This window comes from Pyricularia grisea (genome assembly GCF_004355905.1).
Source record: "Pyricularia grisea strain NI907 chromosome Unknown Pyricularia_grisea_NI907_Scaffold_11, whole genome shotgun sequence".
NCBI classification, from domain to species: Eukaryota; Fungi; Ascomycota; class Sordariomycetes; order Magnaporthales; family Pyriculariaceae; genus Pyricularia; species Pyricularia grisea.
In genome coordinates, this window is record NW_022156723.1 from 533914 (window position 1) to 552100 (window position 18187).

Below are 18187 nucleotides of genomic sequence, written 5' to 3' on the forward strand. Positions count from 1 at the left end.
ACTTTACATACCAGCCAAAAACTAGTCCTAACCCATAATTAACTGGGCTCCTCCTTTGAAAATTAATTTTTAAGAAAAGAACAAAAGAAAGAAGAAAAGCAATGAAACAAATGCAAAAAAGACGCAGGTGTGTCGAACCTCAGTGCCGCCCGGTCGGACGCCAGGTATATAAGTAGTTATACAAACTTTGGCATCGGACAAAATTAAAATGAATCAGGTTTGCTGATAACTTTCCAAGATAAACCTATTTCCTTGCCTTCTCCATCTTTTGTAACGATGTGTTCATACCGCTTTGGAAACGAAAATCCTATTCTCTGAATCATGCAGACTAGAGGCTCTCCTTCTCTTGAATACAATCTAATTGTACAACAATCTTTGACAAGTGGCCTATTCTTTTTCAGAATTCCACCTATACTATCATCGTTTATTTTAGTGGGCGTGTTTTTGCTGTAATATAGAGCGGCGGTCTCTAGTTGAGAGTATCTCGTGTTAAACAACATTTGTGGGCGATTTATGCGTATTATGTCTGAATTATTTTCCAGGCCGATTGTTATGTTGGTCCCATTGATGTGCACTTCACCAGTACGCTCATTATATTCGTGAGGCTTCAGGGATCTTAATAGCTCGGAAATCTCTGTATGCTCGCCGGCATCATCCCTGATTGCAAGGACAAGAAACACTCGACCTTGATACGCATTATAGAGTTTCATAACGTTATAGCCTATGAGGGCAGGATGACAGAAATGACCCCTTGACTTAGAATTCATTACAGCTTCGAGCCAGTTTTCATCCTTAAATATTGCGCCCCAAACCTTGGCAGCCTTTTGCTGTGTGTCTTCAAATTTCACGTCAACGCTCTCATTAAATGCTTGCATTAATTGTCTGAAAGCACCAAGCATTTTGATTTAAAATTCAACGGCGAAATAAAATTCATGCTGCGAGGAGTGGCGACGCAAAGTTCATTTAACAGGCAGAAATATATGTAAAGAACTTTATCGCTAGAGTTTGGCCTGATTATTGCTTCTCAAGCAGTTTTAGACGCAGATATTTTGAAACTGTACGTCTTTGGTTTCTCAACGAGTTGTGGCATATTTTGTGTTTGGCACTCTGGGGGCGGGTTTGGAAAAATGCATGGCGAAGTTATGTTTTAGAACAAATTTGAATCTTTTCGCTAGGCGATCTGGGGAGTGTGTGGTAAACTCGTATAGATAATTTCGGATGTGCTTCGCGATTTGGGGGATGTGGTCAACCTTTGTGTGGCCAGTTTGGGCTTTTCTTGGAAATATCAAGGTGTAATTCTTTACAGCTAGTTTTGGCTGTGTTTTTGGGGCGTGTGTACATTTCTTAAAGCCAGGTTGAACTATTTCGCTTTGCGATTTGGTGGTGTGTCTAACTTCTATAGCCATCTTGGCTTTTGATATGGATGCTGTAAATATTCCTTGGATCCGGTTTTGACTGTTGTATCTTTGTCCTTGCAGAAATATCATTGTTCGTGGGCATCCTGCATCCATCGAAGGCGCTTCTCATCCGTGCAGCCTCAGATAGTTCAAACCCCCTAAAGCCAGACTACCGTGTTTCTGCATCACGGGCATCAATTGCTTGAAGAACTTTTCCTCCACCCTCAAAACCGCGATAACGCGACAAATTGACGCTTTCAGCGCGACGTCGCTTCCAGGCAGGCTTTCGTATATGTCATCAAGCAAGCTGATAAATTCCGAGCTTCCGTCGACTCGCGCCGTGATACAGTCCTCAGTCGAGGTGTCTTCGAAGTCGGAAAGAATATCGCTAACTCTGCCTCGAACCCGCTCCAAAGCCAAAACCTTAATACCCGGCATCAACAGCTTTTCTGCCACGATATATACCTTGCCAGAGTAACAGAGCGATTTGAAGAGCTGTTCATAGATGAGGGTGTGGTTTACATAAAAAAATAATGTTTCTTGAATGAGGCTCTCTCGGTAATGGAGCCCTGGGTCTGAACAATGATTGTTAGCAAGCTCGTTCAATCCCATGAGACAGCCAGTAAAACCTACCGCCGTCACCGGCAGCTCCAAGGTGGTGTGAGATCGACGAGTAAACCTGCTGGATATCTGCTGCTGGCTTGTAGTGGACTGCTGCACCATGCCCATCTTCGGGCGACTCGGGTTCAGTATAGCTACCGGAGTAGCAGAACTGGATCAGTGACTCGAATACAATGAAGTCGCCATCGGCTAGTGTTATCTTGTTGGCCTTTGATTCCTGGATTTAGTATATATTAGATATATTCGTATTGCGTTAAACCTTGGCACCAGTTTTTGTGCGTAAAAAGAAGTTGCTACATAGAGCCTTGTTGAAGAATGCGGAATGTGCGCACAGAATCACTTTATGCAGCTTGAAGACATCATGGCCGCAGACAACTGTAACGTCATAAAACCTTTCAGACCAGCGATGCAAGCCAGGAAGTCTGGAGAGAGTATTTTCGGGGGCCATAGTGACAATAAGTTATAATTCTAGCTTGAGGTGGCATATTAGTTTAGTTGAAGTCGTAGAAGAGGTCAAAGTTATTTGAGCTTGACAGACCATCTCGCGTGGGGGCAGGGTTGACTGCCTGTGCCAAAATCAAAAGGCATACCTTCGTTTTTGAGAGGTTGAAATCTCTTCCATCTCATCATTTAAGATCACTTGGCGCCCTCCGAGGCCAGTCAGAGCGCTTGTCTTCACTCAAGCTCCAGGTTTTGATCCGCAATGCTCATTTTCTAGCGGGTAGGCGCAGGTGTTGCTACTTGATACAGGATTTGAAAAAGAGGAGAAAAGTTATTTTTGATAAATTAGCCCTGTGTGGACTGGACTTTGGTATGCATCACCATCGATACTGTTGTAGATGTCGTAGATATCGTAACTGTCGGCTTGTATGTCTTTGTTCTCTATCATCTTTTTCTCGAAAAGAAGGCTCCAAACGTCCATGGATGCGCACAACGATGCAGAGAGAGGTTTTACTCAGCCCAAGGCCCATCGATTTACAAAAGCCCGTACCACCGCCTAAAACTACGCTACAGCGCAGTGATTTATAGACGCAATCGGCCCCCGAACGGTCCAGAACTCGGCTGCAACGCCGACAGTTGCAGTGACCATCCCGGCGCCGTATAGACCGGCGGCTGTTTAAAACACTTGCATGCGATCGTGGTTGGCAAGCCAGCTATTGCTTGTTTGCTTATAAGATGGCATAAGTTAGGCCCGGTTGTTTGAAACACTGATTTAGAAAAGAACGAACGGGAAGGTAAAGGGAAAGGAGAAGAAATCAAGTACAAAACAGACGAGCATATTTAGGATCATCTTCGCGTTAGGATTAGAATTTTACACAGCCACACTCTTCCTGTTCGTCAGCGCTGCCGCGGCGTGTATACCCGCTACGGCTTAAGATAGCTGGTAGCAATCTTCTCCAGGTCAAGTAATTCGTGTTAAAACGTTTGTGGCCTGTCAAAGGCCATCTTCTTCAGCCCAATGTCCTCGGAAAATACCCTGCTAACTTGACTTCGATCAACCGGCTTCCACGACTTGCTGGAATATACCACATCTGGCTTCCGTTTTCGTTTGTTCGACGCTAGCTGAACTAACGGAGGTCGAGGTGGCTCAAGCAGCAGTGCCCTTTCGAAGTCGATCATCATAACACCGCTGGTCTCCGCGTTGAAAAGCATGTTTGCCCCTCGCACATGCTTGTGGGCCACTCCGACGGCTGTGGTGAATGTCTATCAAAGAAGCTTGCACTACCCGAGTGATGACACAATTAAGAGCGCGTTTCTGCTTTTGACCGAAGCCGAAAGTAACAAGCGACAATACCCTGAGAGACTGCGGGCCCTCCTTTTATCAGCCTACGCTGAGATTCAGAAAGCAAGGGCGAAGATCGATGCAAATATGTCCCAGTTGAGTGCCGGAATGCTACCCTAGCATCCTCACATTAGGCTCCGTGGAGGTGAAGGCCAATAGGAACAAGCCCACGACAAAACATATCCCTCGAAAAAGCCGACAGAAGGGAGGGTCAGTAGCTTCAACCAATCACATGCCCCGAAAACAATTGGGGGTAGGGAGATCACGACGGCGAGCCCATGTCTCCAAGTACCATCAATTTAATTTTGTCCCCCGCTTGCCAGTGCAGCTGCTCATTATGCCGGAGGCCCTCCATACAAGAGGCTAGGCAAAGTGCTCCACTCACCAGTATGCCTGCTTGTCAGGCATGTTGGGAGCCTACAGTTGGTGCTAAGAACTTGCCACAGTGCCATGAGGTAGGCCTGCTGCTGTCCTGTTTGTACATCCTACAAACAGAAGCTCGGCGGTTATCGCTTGTAAGAATCACGAACGAGCATCTGGACTGCAGAACGCCCTCCACGGGCACAGCCAGGAGTGGATGCACAATTTGATTTGCATAGAAAAATAGCTAAGTGCGGGGTAAATCTTTGCTTGGCGGTGATTAGGCGATGGTAGCGAGTGTTTCTGTTGTGATAGTTAACGGTTGCCAATCGGATGCGAACAAAAGGCCTCCTGCATGGTGAAGAAAGTGTGAGACGGTCCGCCCATAACGTTGCGTACCCCCTGTTCGGCACCCCCCCTGTTCGGCACCCTGAAAATCTAACAACGAAATGCCTACTTTTATAAGCTGATTTAAATATAAAATTATCAACGGACAAAAATACAATCGTTTTCACGCTTCTCCGGTTCATTAACCTCTTCTTCATCAGCTAAAGGTTCCAAATTTTCTATATCCTTTTCCTGCAATCCAATAATGTTCTGTTTGTTAACCAAAAGCTCGTTTGGATCCGGAACCACCCTCCTCCTTTTAACCGGCCGTATTGCCTCCAGTTGTGCTTCCAATAAGCTGATTTTTTGCTGGGCGCTAGCCAAAAGGGTATCTTTAGCTTCGAAGCTTTTTTGGACTTTTGCAAATAAAAGACGTGAAGTAGCGTTGGTTTTGTTGGATTGGGAAAGTTTTTGCAGTTGAAATCGGACATCTCGGGTCGTTTTAGGGGTTTTCCAAATAAGTAAAGACGGGTCGTTAATTTTTTGGGCTGGGCTTTCCGGTGTTTTATCCCTTTGCAAACCGTTGTTTTTATCTTTTATAACGTTGGCATTGCTATTTTCTAACAAAAAAGGGCTTAAAAGTGGTTTAACCAAGTTTACCGGCCATAACCCCGTTGTACGCCAACCAGATTGAATGGTTTTTGCTATAAATGCTTTTAATCTGGCTTTTCGATAACAAAGTAGGAAATTTCGTTTTCCAATAATTGTTGAACAGCAAAATTGGCTAACAAATCCAAGTTGACGTCGATAAGCTTCTTTTAACGGCCCAAAAACCGATAGATCCAATGGTTGGAGAACGTGTGACGAATGAGGGGGTAAATATAGGAGTTGAATATTGTTTTACAAGCAAAGAAGCATAAATTCGTCCGTTATATGTGATCCATGGCCATCCAAAACTAATAACCGCTTTTCAGGGGTTAAAGGTTGGGTATACGGAATAAACACTTTTTTTAACCATTCGATAGCCGTTTCGTTATTTGTCCACCCGTTTTCGGTTACGTGAAATTTCCAATTATCGAAAAGGCTTAAATCCGTCGGAAACCATTGTTGTTGTACGTTTTTTCCCTTAAATATAACAAGGGGAGGGAGGGCAACGCCCGTAGCCGATATACATTCGATTATAGTCGTCCAACCCCGCGTTCCGGGCTCTTTCCGTTGCAACGGCCGGATCCCGTTAAGCCCTAATACCAGGCCGTTAGATCCTTTACCTTCCATTATACCGGTTTCGTCCATATTCCAACGGTTTTCCGGTTTAATAGCGTTAATAACCGGGTTCGTAATATAAAGCCACCAAGATTTAATTACCTCCGTAGTAGCGCCATTAACCCGGGCGTTATCTATTCGACGGGGCCTTTGGGTCTTAAGGATTGGATAACGAGCCAAAAAACGAGTTATCCAACGTTTTCCAAGGCCTTTTATCTCTCCGGCGGCTTGAAAAATTCGTTCGGCAAAAAAGCGTAATTCTTGATGCGTTGGCGGAAGCCCTAAAGCTGTTTGGGTAAGTACCCAATCAGCCAAATGCTTTTCCTGTTCCGTAGAAAGCCTTTGAAAAGGGCTTTGTGCTTTTTTATAAGCTTGAGAACCTTTAAGTCGACTTTGAAGTGTAGACCTAGGTATTCCCCATTTTCGGGAGGTTTTTGCAATTGGATTGCCATTATTGACGTCGTTAATTGCAGATATAAGCTGTTTTTCAGTATATTGCTTCATTGGAAAATGGAGAATCAAGATTAGAAAAAAGTAAATCCAAAAGTGAAAGATTCATCGAGATATTTATAATAGAAGTTGGAGGATAAAAATAAAAGTGTTGTTATTTTTGGGTGCCGAACAGGGGGGGTGCCGAACAGGGGGTACGCAACGTTAAGCCCCCACTGTCGCAATGAGACGCCGAACCCCGCAGTTTGTCGCCCCAGGCTCTCAATTTGGATTGCGCTCTTGCTCCAAGCCGCGGACATGGAGGGCCTCCTGCATAGCTGAGAAACCTCAGGCCTGCTTGGTTGCTTGGTTGAGCGAATGATTAACATTATGGCGATTTTGTGCGGCATTAGGCAACCTTATTTACATTTTTTACCGATATTATTCGTGGACTACTCCACAGGGCTATGTCCCACCGGTTAACCTGGCCTATTGCCAACACATCTGCGGGTAAATTGTTAAAAGGAATGATTATCAATGGAAATTGCAAATAAGAGAAAACATGTTCACCGGTTGATTGGAGCGCCAGCTGTACAAAGGGATGGAATAGGTGTCGCGAAAGACTTCCTCAGTTCAGACATTCCGCTCCCCATCGCTACCGTTGTTACTGACCATTTTTCAACCACCTTCCGCGACTTTGGTCTTACCATTCCACGAGGCTTACAAAAGCTTGGGAAGTGAAAGTCCGGGAGGCTTCAAAGGAAAGGGTTTCACTATCTAAGTCTCCCGCATTCAACGGCAAAGGGAAACACATGGCACTAGCGCCGAAAAGTTGGGCTTGATTTGCCGGCACTGAATCCAGGTTCAGGGCGTAGCCCATGGTTCGATGGGTCCATTTTCGCAAATGCTGTCGAAGAACGGTGTCCAGGTCAGAGTTTTGGAGGATTTGAAAATTGAATTTCCGTTTATTGGGGTAAAAGAACATTCACTGGATGATTTTACTGAGAGCTTAGGTTGTGGACCTGGGACATGGTCTAATTGCTTGCAGTGTGCTTCAGAAGTACAACTGTCAAAATTTTGGCACCGAGAACCTTAGTAGGATTTGACTATGGTACTAATGGATAATTTTAACAAAATGACAAGAGTGCTGTCTCGGAAACCATCTGCTTCTAGCACAAGGCTCGCCACCTCCTCTCCCCCTCACATCAATTTATCGGCTCGGCTCTTGTTCGAAATAAGGCAGGCCGAAGCTTTTCTTTCTGGACTGTGTGGGTAAGGTCCCTGGTGCCCATGTCGCCCGTGCGAGAGCGTCATGCATCACGCATCAATCACACAGGAAGCAATTCCTATTGGTCTCGGACAAGGAAGATCTACAGTGTCTTTACCGCACACCTTGTCCGTTGTCTAGTTGGACTTTCGAGTTGGTGGCTGAATGAGGTCAAAAAGAGAACGACTTGGGGATGGGAGAACTTGGAGCGAGGCCACGGTGAGTCCTTCGCTCGATATGGTAGTGCAAGCGCTTCCGAGGTCTCTGGAGTTGACGCGCCTACGTTTCTGTCCCAACACGAAGATGCCGCGGGGGAGTAACAGAGTCTTTGATGGTGAAAATATTTGGGTTTGTGAGGTAGGTGTATATGGCTGGCCTCCTGTGGGCTGGCCTCCTGTGGGCTGGCCTCCTGTGGGCTGGCCTCCTGTGGGCTGGCGCGCGATGGGCACGACGGCAAATTTGGTCTCACAAATCTGCCGGGCAACTGCACACCAGACAGTACTGAGCTTCGCTGCCTCCCAGAATCCGAAAAAGACGCGAGCTTCGTCCGTGAGTAGGTACTCAAGCAGAGCAGGCATCAAAGATCCCTGAGGACTACTGATGTATAATCTGGTATTATTCTATCTGGCTTTCCCATTCTTTCGGTTCATTTCACCTCCCAAGCGGACCTGTATTTGAAAATCTTCTTTTCAGCGCATTGCTTTGTTGATGCTTCTTGCTGGCCTCGACCACTCTCCGTAATCTTAGCAATATAAGCCAGAGCCAACCTGCAATAGGAAAGCAATTCGGAAAACATGAGAGAAAATTTGCCTTATATCTGATAGATAAGCATGCCAACGACTGAAATTGCGGTGCGAGCTGCTACTGACCCTCGACTTCGAGCAGGGAGGTTCAAAGGTAGGACGGTAGCGGCGGTGAGGTTTAATGCTGACTTTTCTGCGGGGACCTTTTGACCGGCTCGTTCCTATTGGCCTTCACCTCCACGGAGCATCTCGGTACTTAACTTGAGTATATTTCTCTCGATCTGCACCTGGCGAGATTGTGCGCCCTACCTTTCTACCAGAAATCTGAGACTTTTTCCTTGGACTTGATCCTCAACTTCAACTATCTTTGCTAGCATCAACATGTTACAGCTCCAGAATGCGTAGGAAATCGGTGATCGCGCTCAATCGCGCCTGTGATTCCTAAGGCACCTATGCCGTAGACGGGGAGCAGGCTAGCAAGTTAATGTCAGGCTGTGAAATAGAGCCATCCCGCGAACCCTTGCTGCAAAACACGGGCCTGGACACCAATCAGGAAAATGAACTCGTCTACTTACTTGGTATGGCGGGACCCGTAATTTGGGGTGGGTCAAACATATACAGTGACCCTGATTGCTTTAATTCCTCGCACCGCCTTTATGGGAAATGAGAGTCAAGGCCGGGTCGTGCAACCGCTCAGGTCAGTCATTGTTGTCTTCATATGCCATGGTTCACCAACACAGCTGTGTAAGAGTAGGGGTACAGATCGACAGAAATGTATCCCAATTGAGTATCTGAACGCTACCCCAAATCACCCATTCAGAAGGCACCATGGAGGGAAAGGCCAATAGGAACAAGCCCGCCACAAAACACACCCCTCAGAAAGCTAGCATCAATTTCGTCCTCGACTCTTCAGTCCTCCTTGCTTGAAACTCCCTGCTTCAAAGCGAAGGTCAATAACTTCAACCAGTTCTATTTTTGATCACATACGCAAATGAATCAGATGCCTCCCAGGCAGCAACCTGTTAGGAGTAGGAGATCACGGCAGCGAGCCCGAATCCTTGTGTCTACTATCATTGATGCTTTCAGGTCGACATCCTTGAAACAGTCACAATTAATCACACAGGCCTCCTAATTAGTGCATCTGCGGTCACATGAGGATGGTTGAGAGCTTTGTACCGTGCAGTAAGTGCCGGGATGCTACCCCGTAATCATCCTTTCCAAAGACTCTGTGGAGGTGAAGACCAATAGGAATGGGCCCGTAACGAAAGGTCCCCTTAGTATCAACTTCGCCTCTGATCCTTCGTGCTACATGTATGTTCTCTTGGAAAGTCATCCCAGCGTGTGTTTACTGACAACCATGTAGGCGTTTCCAGTAGGGGTGTTCACCCGGCCGCAAGTCGGCTTTGCAGCGCAGGGACAAACAGGCCTGATAATGACTCATCCGCGACAAACTGGTAGCCCTAGCTAATTTGCCCCACAATTGCCACGATTTGGGTTCCACATTATACCTATTGTGGAGTGCTTGCTTCCCATCACGCACCCCACCTCCGGATGATTTTAAATGTACCCAGAGTACCACAGTCAAAATTCAGCAAGCTTCTCGGTGGCAAGTTTTTGACTGCTATACTTTTGAAGCAATTTTGCTTGAACTGCATCAGCCTGATTCTCAGCCGGCTATAGTCTTTTAGCCCAAAAGACGTAAACTTTGGATTTTTCAGCCATTCTAGAAGTAGGTCAACCCCCAGAGTGTAGGAGGGTAATTTATTCCACAAAGTGCTACCATAAAAGCCACAACGAGGTTTAATTCCATCGAGTTCTTATTCACGTTTCATAGCCTCGTATTCCAACAACATCTTCAAGATAGGATACCAACGAGTGGAAAAGTTCAACAAGGTTGAACAGCAAGTCTCGAGACGCCTCAATCTCATCCTTAGAGTCACCAAAGCTTGGGGTAAAGAGATGGTAACTCATTAGTTACAACTTTATTTCAAAATTCAGAGACTACTGTCAGCAGCTCTGGGCCGTTGCATCGCACAAGCCTTGGACAAAGACGGTGCCAATTTTGAACAGCTTGGTCTGGACTAGCGGTCAGACGTGAGCGACTTTGTCTACAATCAAAGACTCAGGCTATGGCGGTCCAAATGTAGCTGCGTGTTTCGGTCAGGTTGGCATGTTATTCTGGTTGTGCAAAAGATTATAAAAGATATACTCACAGCATGCAGTAGACGCCCTCCGTACGTGCCTGGGAACGTAATTCTTCGCTGGCTTTGTTGATCAGGTCATTGATTTCCTTGACCTTGTTGTTCCCAGCACGAACCAAAGGTGAAAGGGACATTGGCAGTAAGCTGTTGGTGAGGGCGAGATTAAACCATTTCCCGATTCTTTTACCGTCGTTTTCCAGCGGCCAGTCATTGATTGGAAGAACAATCGCCCGCTCTTCAACGTTGTCAAAGCCGCTTTTGAGCAGCATGCATCGAATTTCCTCGGGGTCGCATCGCATAGACATGCCATGCTCTTCCATGGCCTGGTGAAGCTTATCTGCCCACTGGTTTAAGGCGTCTGGAATGAGGCCAGAGGAGCACTGGAATCGCAAATCGATCTCAAACTGTTCAAAGACTCCGGTTCCGGGCGTCAAGTGGCTGTAGGTTGGCGATTAGCCTGCGCAGATGAGAGCGGCGTTCAGAAGATGCCTTGAAGCGCTTACGTCGCTATTTTCTCGTATATTGTGGGCCATGATTTCATAGACCCCTTCATCATCCTGCAATTTATTAGATCGTAAGGTGCATGCTGTAAAATCTTGCCTGTCCATTCCCCTTCAATATCCACAGGGGTGAACGTAACGGTCTGTGGGATGCTGGCCACGCGATTCAACAAAACTCTTTCTCCCTCAAACTCCAGTACTGGCTGAACTTACTTTTCAGGTAACAGGATATGACGGTATGCTGCTATAATTGAAGATAGCTTTGGGCTATTCAAATAGATGAGCAAGAGCACTGTCCGGCTTAGCTGATACTGGGTTTGCTTACTCTAGGGCCATAAGCATCACCCAGAGGCCGCTTCCGCAGCCAAGATCCAGGACATGTGAATTTTCCTTGATCTTTACGGCCTCAGTGTGTAATTCTCCATTGAGAACTTGTGTGAATAGCTGGTTGAGAATGTCGAGACTGTCCAATCCAGTCTGCGTTTTTGTCAGTGCTGGTGCCTTTCTGACGACAGCGTTCACAGCGGCGTCTGACGCACTTGATCTACTGGAGATATAAATTTGTCTCCCAGAAATGATTTGAAGCCCTTCTCATTGACATGATTCTCAGTTTCGGCTCTAATCTCAGTCAGCGACAAGCCGTGGGATGCATAGGGCCAAATCCCCGGCACACATACGCCATGGTTGCATAAGACGTGCTGCGCCCAGTGTAGGCGTGAAAAGCCTGATCGTTGGGCTGCCGAAGAATCGGGCTAGAAAAATAGGATGATGGCGTATAGCTGTGTTGGAAAACGACCTCGTAAACTGAGTTTTGTGCAGAGCAGTCCAACGTCTACGGGTTGGAGGGGCCGGACGGATTCCGAAGGAGTAAGGAAGAAAATATGTTATGTTGCCGCTGCGACGGTATTGCCACTATTTATAAGACGGACGGAGGTTTTGCAGTTGCGGATATTGTGGTTCGAGAGTGCTGTTAGGGCCCTGATGCTTACAATACAGCCTGCCTCGAGTTGGCTAGGGGCCGGGGGATATGGTAAAAGGAAACCCCAGGAAATACGTAATCGTATTCCTGGATCCAATCTTAAACCCCTGCCTTTCGCCCTGGCCACTCTAGATTGATACGGCAGGTGGGTAGCATAATAACCCTTACGGCAAACTAGCCCTCTACAACGAATTACTCAGAGATAAGTAAAAGAAAGGAGGAAAAATATTCCAGCCCCGGGAATGTAATGCGTCGCTGATAAGATACAAATTATTAAAATGATACTGGTGTGCGGTGTGGTTGTTGTCGCATTGGATAATCAGATAGATCTTGTCATCACATGACAGCTAGCGCTGAGTCAGCAATAGGAGCAGGATAAAAGAGCTTCCACGCTCTTTTGGTAAACAGCGCTACTGAACCCAATACATGGCTCTCCTACCCTATAATTCAGGCTGCACGTCTACGTTAGTGTGCGTCAGTAATTACTTCAGGAATGTCTAGGTAGGCAATGTCCCACGGGGTTCCGAAAAGTGGCGCATCCCCTCTATACATAATCCAAGAATCCCGTATCATGTAATAACGCACGACAATAATTAGGGCAAGTTCAGAATTGGTAGCATCCAGGATTGACAGATGCTGCCGAACCCCCTTCAACTTGCAGTCGGTGGCAAGGCAGACGGTGTACCTTGTGATGAACAGCGTCCAACGAGAGGCCAGCCGGGCTGGATCGCTCAAGGGTCCCCTGTAAAAGGTATTAACGGGTCTGCGCAAGACACATGGAACTTCCCTGCGATTCTCTCGGCATCTTCTTGGCCTTCGGCATTTCTCGATGAATTTTATTCAATTCTTCCAGTGTCGCCATGACAGCTCATGCTGGCTAGGTTTCAGGGGAGGAGCTCTCTCTTATGACGACTATCAGTCGCCAGGCTATCTGACCTATGATTGAGCATTGCAGACTTCCTTGAAAAGCACGGTGCAAGAAGTTTGCGAATATTTGCTGTGCTTTCCTTAGACATTCCGGATATAGTCTCGCAGAAACCTGATCGAAAAACGAGCTTCAAGGTTGGCCCTTCTATGGCTTCGGACTTTCTGCAGTTTTCCTTAAACGGTGATGGGGCTGAATCTAAACCCAAAACGCAACCGTCAAACTCTCCAGACAAAAATCGGAGGATACGGAGTGGGCCACAGATATTTTCCAGTCCGGATATATATTCGAACAAAAAGGGATCCCTATCTCACCTTTATCCTGGTTTCTAGCGGGACCAAGTGTCTAATCGTAAAAATATGGTCAGACGACCAAGGTGAGTTAATGCTATCTTAAATGGAGATTTAGTCAATGCTATGATGGTCAAGATGGTTCAGTGGCGCCCTCTTAACAACGGACCCGTTCCAAAGAAGTGTTGGAGGGTCTGCGGCTATGCGATGCTACACCAAAGATGGAAATCTTAGTATACCTGATGAAAGCGAGCAGTTAAGCATAGAGATTGATAGATAGATAAGATCGCTAGCAAAAGCTGAGGGTCTGACCATCGGAGTGTTTCTTTGCTAAGTATCCAGGGGGAAGAAACACAGTGTAGAAAATGGAGATTTGTGCTTTCCCAAACAATACGAAATCGAGAGCACAAATCAGTACAACATAGACACCCAGAGAGGACTGTTTAGCCAGAGGAAAAGGATGAGCATGATTTAAAAGGCTGTTGAGGCCACGCGAGAAGATCATCCAAAACGGGCCATTTTACTCAAAAGTCCTGCAAATCAACTTATCACCGGACCGAGCCGGTGTTTGAGACAGCCTTGGGATTGGTTGGGTGACCGATGCGAACGCTCTTGGGCTTGTTGACAAGATTGAGAGCCTTTAAATCGATATTGATCTGTAGATCTTAGCCTCAAAAATATGCGTAAAAGCAAGGCACGAAAGCGCTTCTAGGACCGAGCGGGAATGCCATTGATCTTGATAGCAGGCAAAAAAGGATGTAGCAAACGCCGATAGATTTTAGGACACCACGGACAAAACAGCCAAATCACCGGAAAATACAACATTGTAAAATATAAATACAATACCTTGGTTCATTGAGTGATTGATTCCAAATTGGACCGGTTTATTTCAAATCCATTCAACTCGCTAGCTTAACTATTCAAATGACTATCCTTGGCTACAAATGCATCCTCTGCACACAGATAAAGCCTGTGTATCATTTCCAATTTAGAGACAACCGAGGGGAAGTTACCCTGTTCGCCTGTTTGGGTTGTCATTCTGAGGGTTCCGAGAAAGACTGCATTGCCGTTTGTCCTTGTACCTCGAACATGTCAGCGTGTGTGCGTGCCTTTGACAGCACTAACTCAGTCTGGCAAAATATGGCCTATTTGATCGCATTAAGAAACAATAAAGATACCGGAAGAGCCGGAAGTCAAGATACTCCAAACACTTGACAAGCCTATCCTTAAGCCGCTTTTGCATTCACGCCTTCCATAGCTTGTCTCACGTTAACGAAATTCATTAAAACGACAAATGGGACTAAGCCGGATATCAATTCATGGTCAAAATACACTGTGGTGTCTGCCCTCATACTACTCAAGTCATTCCGTCTTCTTCAAGGTCCAAGCACGGCTCACTGATTCATTTGTCTTTGTTTGTGACTGAGATTCCACACTACTTGCAAGGATAATTAGAAATTTGTGTAACCTATCCGTTTGTCTTAGCGCTGGTATTTCAGGTCAATTCTTTCGAGAACTTTTCTTTCATCTAGTCTCATTACAAGCTTGCTCCAGAAGATCTCTGTTTATCCTTTTTATCCTTCATTTCTGTTTCAAACTTCATTCTCGTGTTTCCAATCACAATATTTGGAAGCTGAAACTTTCACACTGCTTGTGCAGCTATTTTGAGTTCAAGGCTGGAAAAGCCCGTCAAACATACAGAAATTCTTTATATCCGTATAACAACGTTCTGTTGATCGATCGACATTGCGAAAGGCCTATTAACAATCAAGCATATACAATAAAAGCATTGAAGGCGAATTGAGGAAAAATCTCCGCCATTTGAGCTCTGGGGAAATCGTTTATAGAAACAAAATAAGAAATCTTCAAAATACTCAGAAAAAAGCAAAGGAAATCTTTAATAATATCTCTTCCCGGACATCTCTCCTCTTATTTCTTTCCCTTCTAGCGCTGAGATACAGCGTTAGTTTTGTTCCTTTTCTCGTCTCAGAAACATGATGAGACATCTCTTTAGCCTGGTACAGCAAATTTTTGAGTCACTCTGTTCTCCCCTCCTGATTCGATTGGGCAACTATAGTTCGGAGGCATTTTGGTACCAAATCATTAGAGGGCCGGTACACACCTCATCGAACCAAATGTACAAGCTTACATTTTACCGGGGTTGCAGCCTGCGTGTTGTCTGCATATCCCCGGCCAACGAGATCTCTTGGCAAATTGCCACCAGGAGGCCGTTGGCTTTTCTCTGGTAGTCTTTTTTGTTTTAAACAACCATCCAAAATTCGTTTCCCTTTTTGATATTTGACTGCCACTGAAAACATTCTTTCTCCTCCGTGCTGGCAGTCGTCTCACGAACGCGTTTGTGATCATCTGGTTGGTTTTCAGTTTTGAATGTACCTGGGATGAAAGTGTTTGAGTTGGCGGGTTGGTGAGGCGTTCCTTGCCGAAAATGCTCCGGTGCGTCTGCCTCTTGATCTACAACATGCTGAGAAGGTTGATTAAGGAGAGATTCGCAGTCATACTCATCGCAGTTGCGCTGCTCGTTGAGCAACTCGATCCCTTCTGAATCATCGTGGAGCAAATCATTTTCAGAAACATTGGGGTTCAGCTCGAATGAAACAAATAAGTTGGCCAAAGACACCCCTTGATTCCCTGCTGGAACTGGTGTGATAACCGCTCGGATCTGGGTTACAAAACGATCAAGATTTGTTACGGCGTGGCCTTTTAAAGACGACAGATAGGCCGCAACGCAGGAATGCTCGACAGGTGCGGGAGCTGAAATGATTTCTGACCCTTTAATTGCGCTATTGTGATCGAAGATCGCTGATCTTGAGACTTTTTGAGCGCAAAGCTTAAAACTGACAGAAATGGTGCTGTCCGGGATGTAATACCAAACCGTAAGCCCCGTGACATGCTGGCTAACATCAAAGTCGTGTTGCCATGAATACTCTGGAAACATGTCTTTCATTTCCAAGCAAATATTCACGCTTGGCGACAATTCGTACTTCAAGAATGAGGTGATATTATCTTCATCCCCTTCTTTTCGAAAAACCACAGTGGCCGTATTCGTGCAAGGCGCTGGAGCTAGGGTCGATAGAAGATCATATGGCTCCTGGAATATAGAGCCAGTTTCGATGTCTATGCCCACCGGAACCAGCCCTACCTCCTGCCGTTGCCATGAATGCGCTCCCGACCTGACCATCGAGTATGGGCCTTCTTGGTCATAATTCTGCGTGGTGTCCATGTTCCCATAGCCTACTAGAAATTCAGTCCAAGGAGAATCTTTGAGGTTGCGTTCAAGGCTGTCTCTTTGGTAAAAGGTATTAACGCATTGTGCACATTCGTAGGTTCGAACACCCGTATCTAAAAGACTGTTAGCCATATTAGCACGTTTACATTTTGTGGATGCTTTTTCTTACGGATGACATGTTCGGGCATATGGGTTTTATTGCAGTAATAGGGAAGTTTTTCGTCACAATTCTTCTGCGAAATAAGTTTTGCAGCCGGGCTACTTGCAACTGAGCCCTGAGGTTGTTCGGGTGCATTTGAAAGCATGCCAAGAAAGCCTTGAGAACCAAGCTCACTGACTTGTGTCTCTCTGTTCTTCTCAGTTGTCTGAAGCTGCGTTAAGGTACTTTGGGCGCATGGAGAAAGCATTTCGCCCTGGGGGACCATGTCACTAGTCGTCATGGCAGACAAGGGTGGCTGATGCTGTCCCAATATTGACAGAACTTGCAGAGCCGGTACCATATCCTGCCTATGGTTGAATAGGGTGAAATTAGGGTAATTTTCTGGCGAGTAGTCAGGATCGGCTTCGATGCCCAATGCCTCCCTAGCGCCGCTTCGCGCTTGATGTGTGAGCTGCTCATGAACTGTGGGTATTGTATGCGCCTGGGGTTCTTGCTGCTTCACATGGTTTATCGACCGCAGACACGGCAACGATGCGTGTGATTCGGCTTGCGTGGTTGCCGCGGGATTGGCAACATAAGGTACTGGTACGTACGTCGCCGCCTGGCCCTGCATGTAGTTACCATCTTGAATTGTGAAGCTCTCGCCAGGTCTAGCCTCTGAACAGCCAGGACTGCTTTGCATAAACAAGGGCAAAACTGGTGACGGATCCATGCCGCTTTCTGTCAGATCCAAATCATTCGCCCTGCGGCCTTGGTAGCTACCATCGCGGTTCAGATGATGCAAGTGCCGGTTCTCCTTATCTCTGGCCTTGGTTCCTGTTGTTATCGTTAGCTCAATACTCAAGGCTCTGTTCTTTGATTGATATGGATGTATACATACGAGATTTGCGCTTCACTACGCGACTTTGAGTGCGCTTCCTCTCTTCTGGATCCAAGATCTGAGACCAGTCATCTGACTTGTGCTTCGACTTGCTCAAGGAGCCGGGTTTCCCCGAACCCCGTGTCGATGATGACGGCATATCTGAGAGCTGGGTCCTGGTCCCTGGATCGATTGAGAATGCCTGTCTGTGGGCGGTTTATGAGATGACAGTAGATGGATCTGGATGATGTTGATGTTTGTCCTGGGTGGGATTTGGTATTGGCGGATAGTTATATGTGGAAAGTTGTTGCTGTGGCCCCTCTGGCAAGCTTTAGGTAGCTGCTGATTTATATATAGAAAAGGTGTCTCTTGCCGTCAAGGTAACAGTTCGGTTAGATTTCCCAATAGAACTTTTGGTCGAGGATCGGAAGTTTCCCGAGTGCATCTATGTATCCATAGCATGTAAGCCTTGGCTCTGATTTCAGCATCTACGGGCTTCCTTGCAAAAGCTTGGCGGTCACGTCCGGTCCAGGGTTGTTAACTTGTTTCTCAGGGTCGGGCGCCTTCTAAGAGCTATCATACACCACGCCTTCTGAATCTCTTCCTACAGTCTGTCAATCACATTGGTACTAAGCGCCCGCGCCATTCTTTGATCATGTTGAGTTTACAGTACCTATTCCCAAACGACGAATCCTGCTTGTCATTGAGCTTAGAGGGGCGTGTGGTGTAGGCAACTTTTAGCTATCTTGGGGTAGCTATACCTCAAGGTCAGTCACGAAATACCCCCTGCCGATGCCCTACCATGGCACTTGTCTCCAGCACCACAAGACAGGGAT

The 18187-nt window shown here is 46.3% G+C and overlaps 5 protein-coding genes across 5 annotated transcripts; 1 reads left to right on the forward strand and 4 right to left on the reverse strand.

Moving 5' to 3' along the window:
* Nucleotides 1-282: 282 nt before the first annotated feature.
* On the reverse strand, nt 283-899 carry PgNI_12354 (uncharacterized protein; the record flags this gene model as incomplete). Its single annotated transcript, XM_031132304.1, has 2 exons — nt 283-357; nt 381-899. The coding sequence occupies 2 exons, from the start codon at nt 897-899 to the stop codon at nt 283-285; spliced, it is 594 nt and encodes a 197-aa protein (XP_030976203.1).
* A 624-nt stretch (nt 900-1523) lies between these two features.
* Nucleotides 1524-2466, reverse strand: PgNI_12355 (uncharacterized protein; the record flags this gene model as incomplete). The annotated part of the gene is made up of 3 exons (XM_031132305.1): nt 1524-1846; nt 2031-2235; nt 2359-2466. The coding sequence occupies 3 exons, from the start codon at nt 2464-2466 to the stop codon at nt 1524-1526; spliced, it is 636 nt and encodes a 211-aa protein (XP_030976204.1).
* Nucleotides 2467-9800: 7334 nt separating this feature from the next.
* Nucleotides 9801-11771, reverse strand: PgNI_12356 (uncharacterized protein). Its single transcript, XM_031132306.1, has 6 exons — nt 11569-11771; nt 11431-11509; nt 11217-11368; nt 10404-10829; nt 10025-10337; nt 9801-9919 (listed from the first exon to the last, which is right to left on the reverse strand). Exons 1-5 carry the CDS (start codon nt 11571-11573, stop codon nt 10313-10315), a joined length of 687 nt encoding a protein of 228 aa, XP_030976205.1. The 5' UTR covers nt 11574-11771; the 3' UTR covers nt 9801-9919; nt 10025-10312.
* A 2238-nt stretch (nt 11772-14009) lies between these two features.
* On the forward strand, nt 14010-14300 carry PgNI_12357 (uncharacterized protein; the record flags this gene model as incomplete). Its single annotated transcript, XM_031132307.1, has 1 exon — nt 14010-14300. One exon carries the CDS (start codon nt 14010-14012, stop codon nt 14298-14300), a length of 291 nt encoding a protein of 96 aa, XP_030976226.1.
* Nucleotides 14301-15237: 937 nt separating this feature from the next.
* On the reverse strand, nt 15238-17720 carry PgNI_12358 (uncharacterized protein; the record flags this gene model as incomplete). Its single annotated transcript, XM_031132308.1, has 4 exons — nt 17373-17720; nt 16502-17308; nt 15355-16445; nt 15238-15327 (listed from the first exon to the last, which is right to left on the reverse strand). The coding sequence occupies exons 1-4, from the start codon at nt 17509-17511 to the stop codon at nt 15238-15240; spliced, it is 2127 nt and encodes a 708-aa protein (XP_030976206.1). The 5' UTR covers nt 17512-17720.
* Nucleotides 17721-18187: the final 467 nt, after the last annotated feature.

Excerpts from the sequence above, each read along its gene's own strand:
- PgNI_12356 (XM_031132306.1), bottom strand. Across the intron at positions 10,830-11,216 it reads GTGATGCTTATGGCCCTAGA|CCACTTGACGCCCGGAACCG; the intron begins GTAAGCAAACCC and ends GCCAACCTACAG. Across the intron at positions 10,338-10,403 it reads GAGGGCGTCTACTGCATGCT|CTACATTTGGACCGCCATAG; the intron begins GTGAGTATATCT and ends CGAAACACGCAG.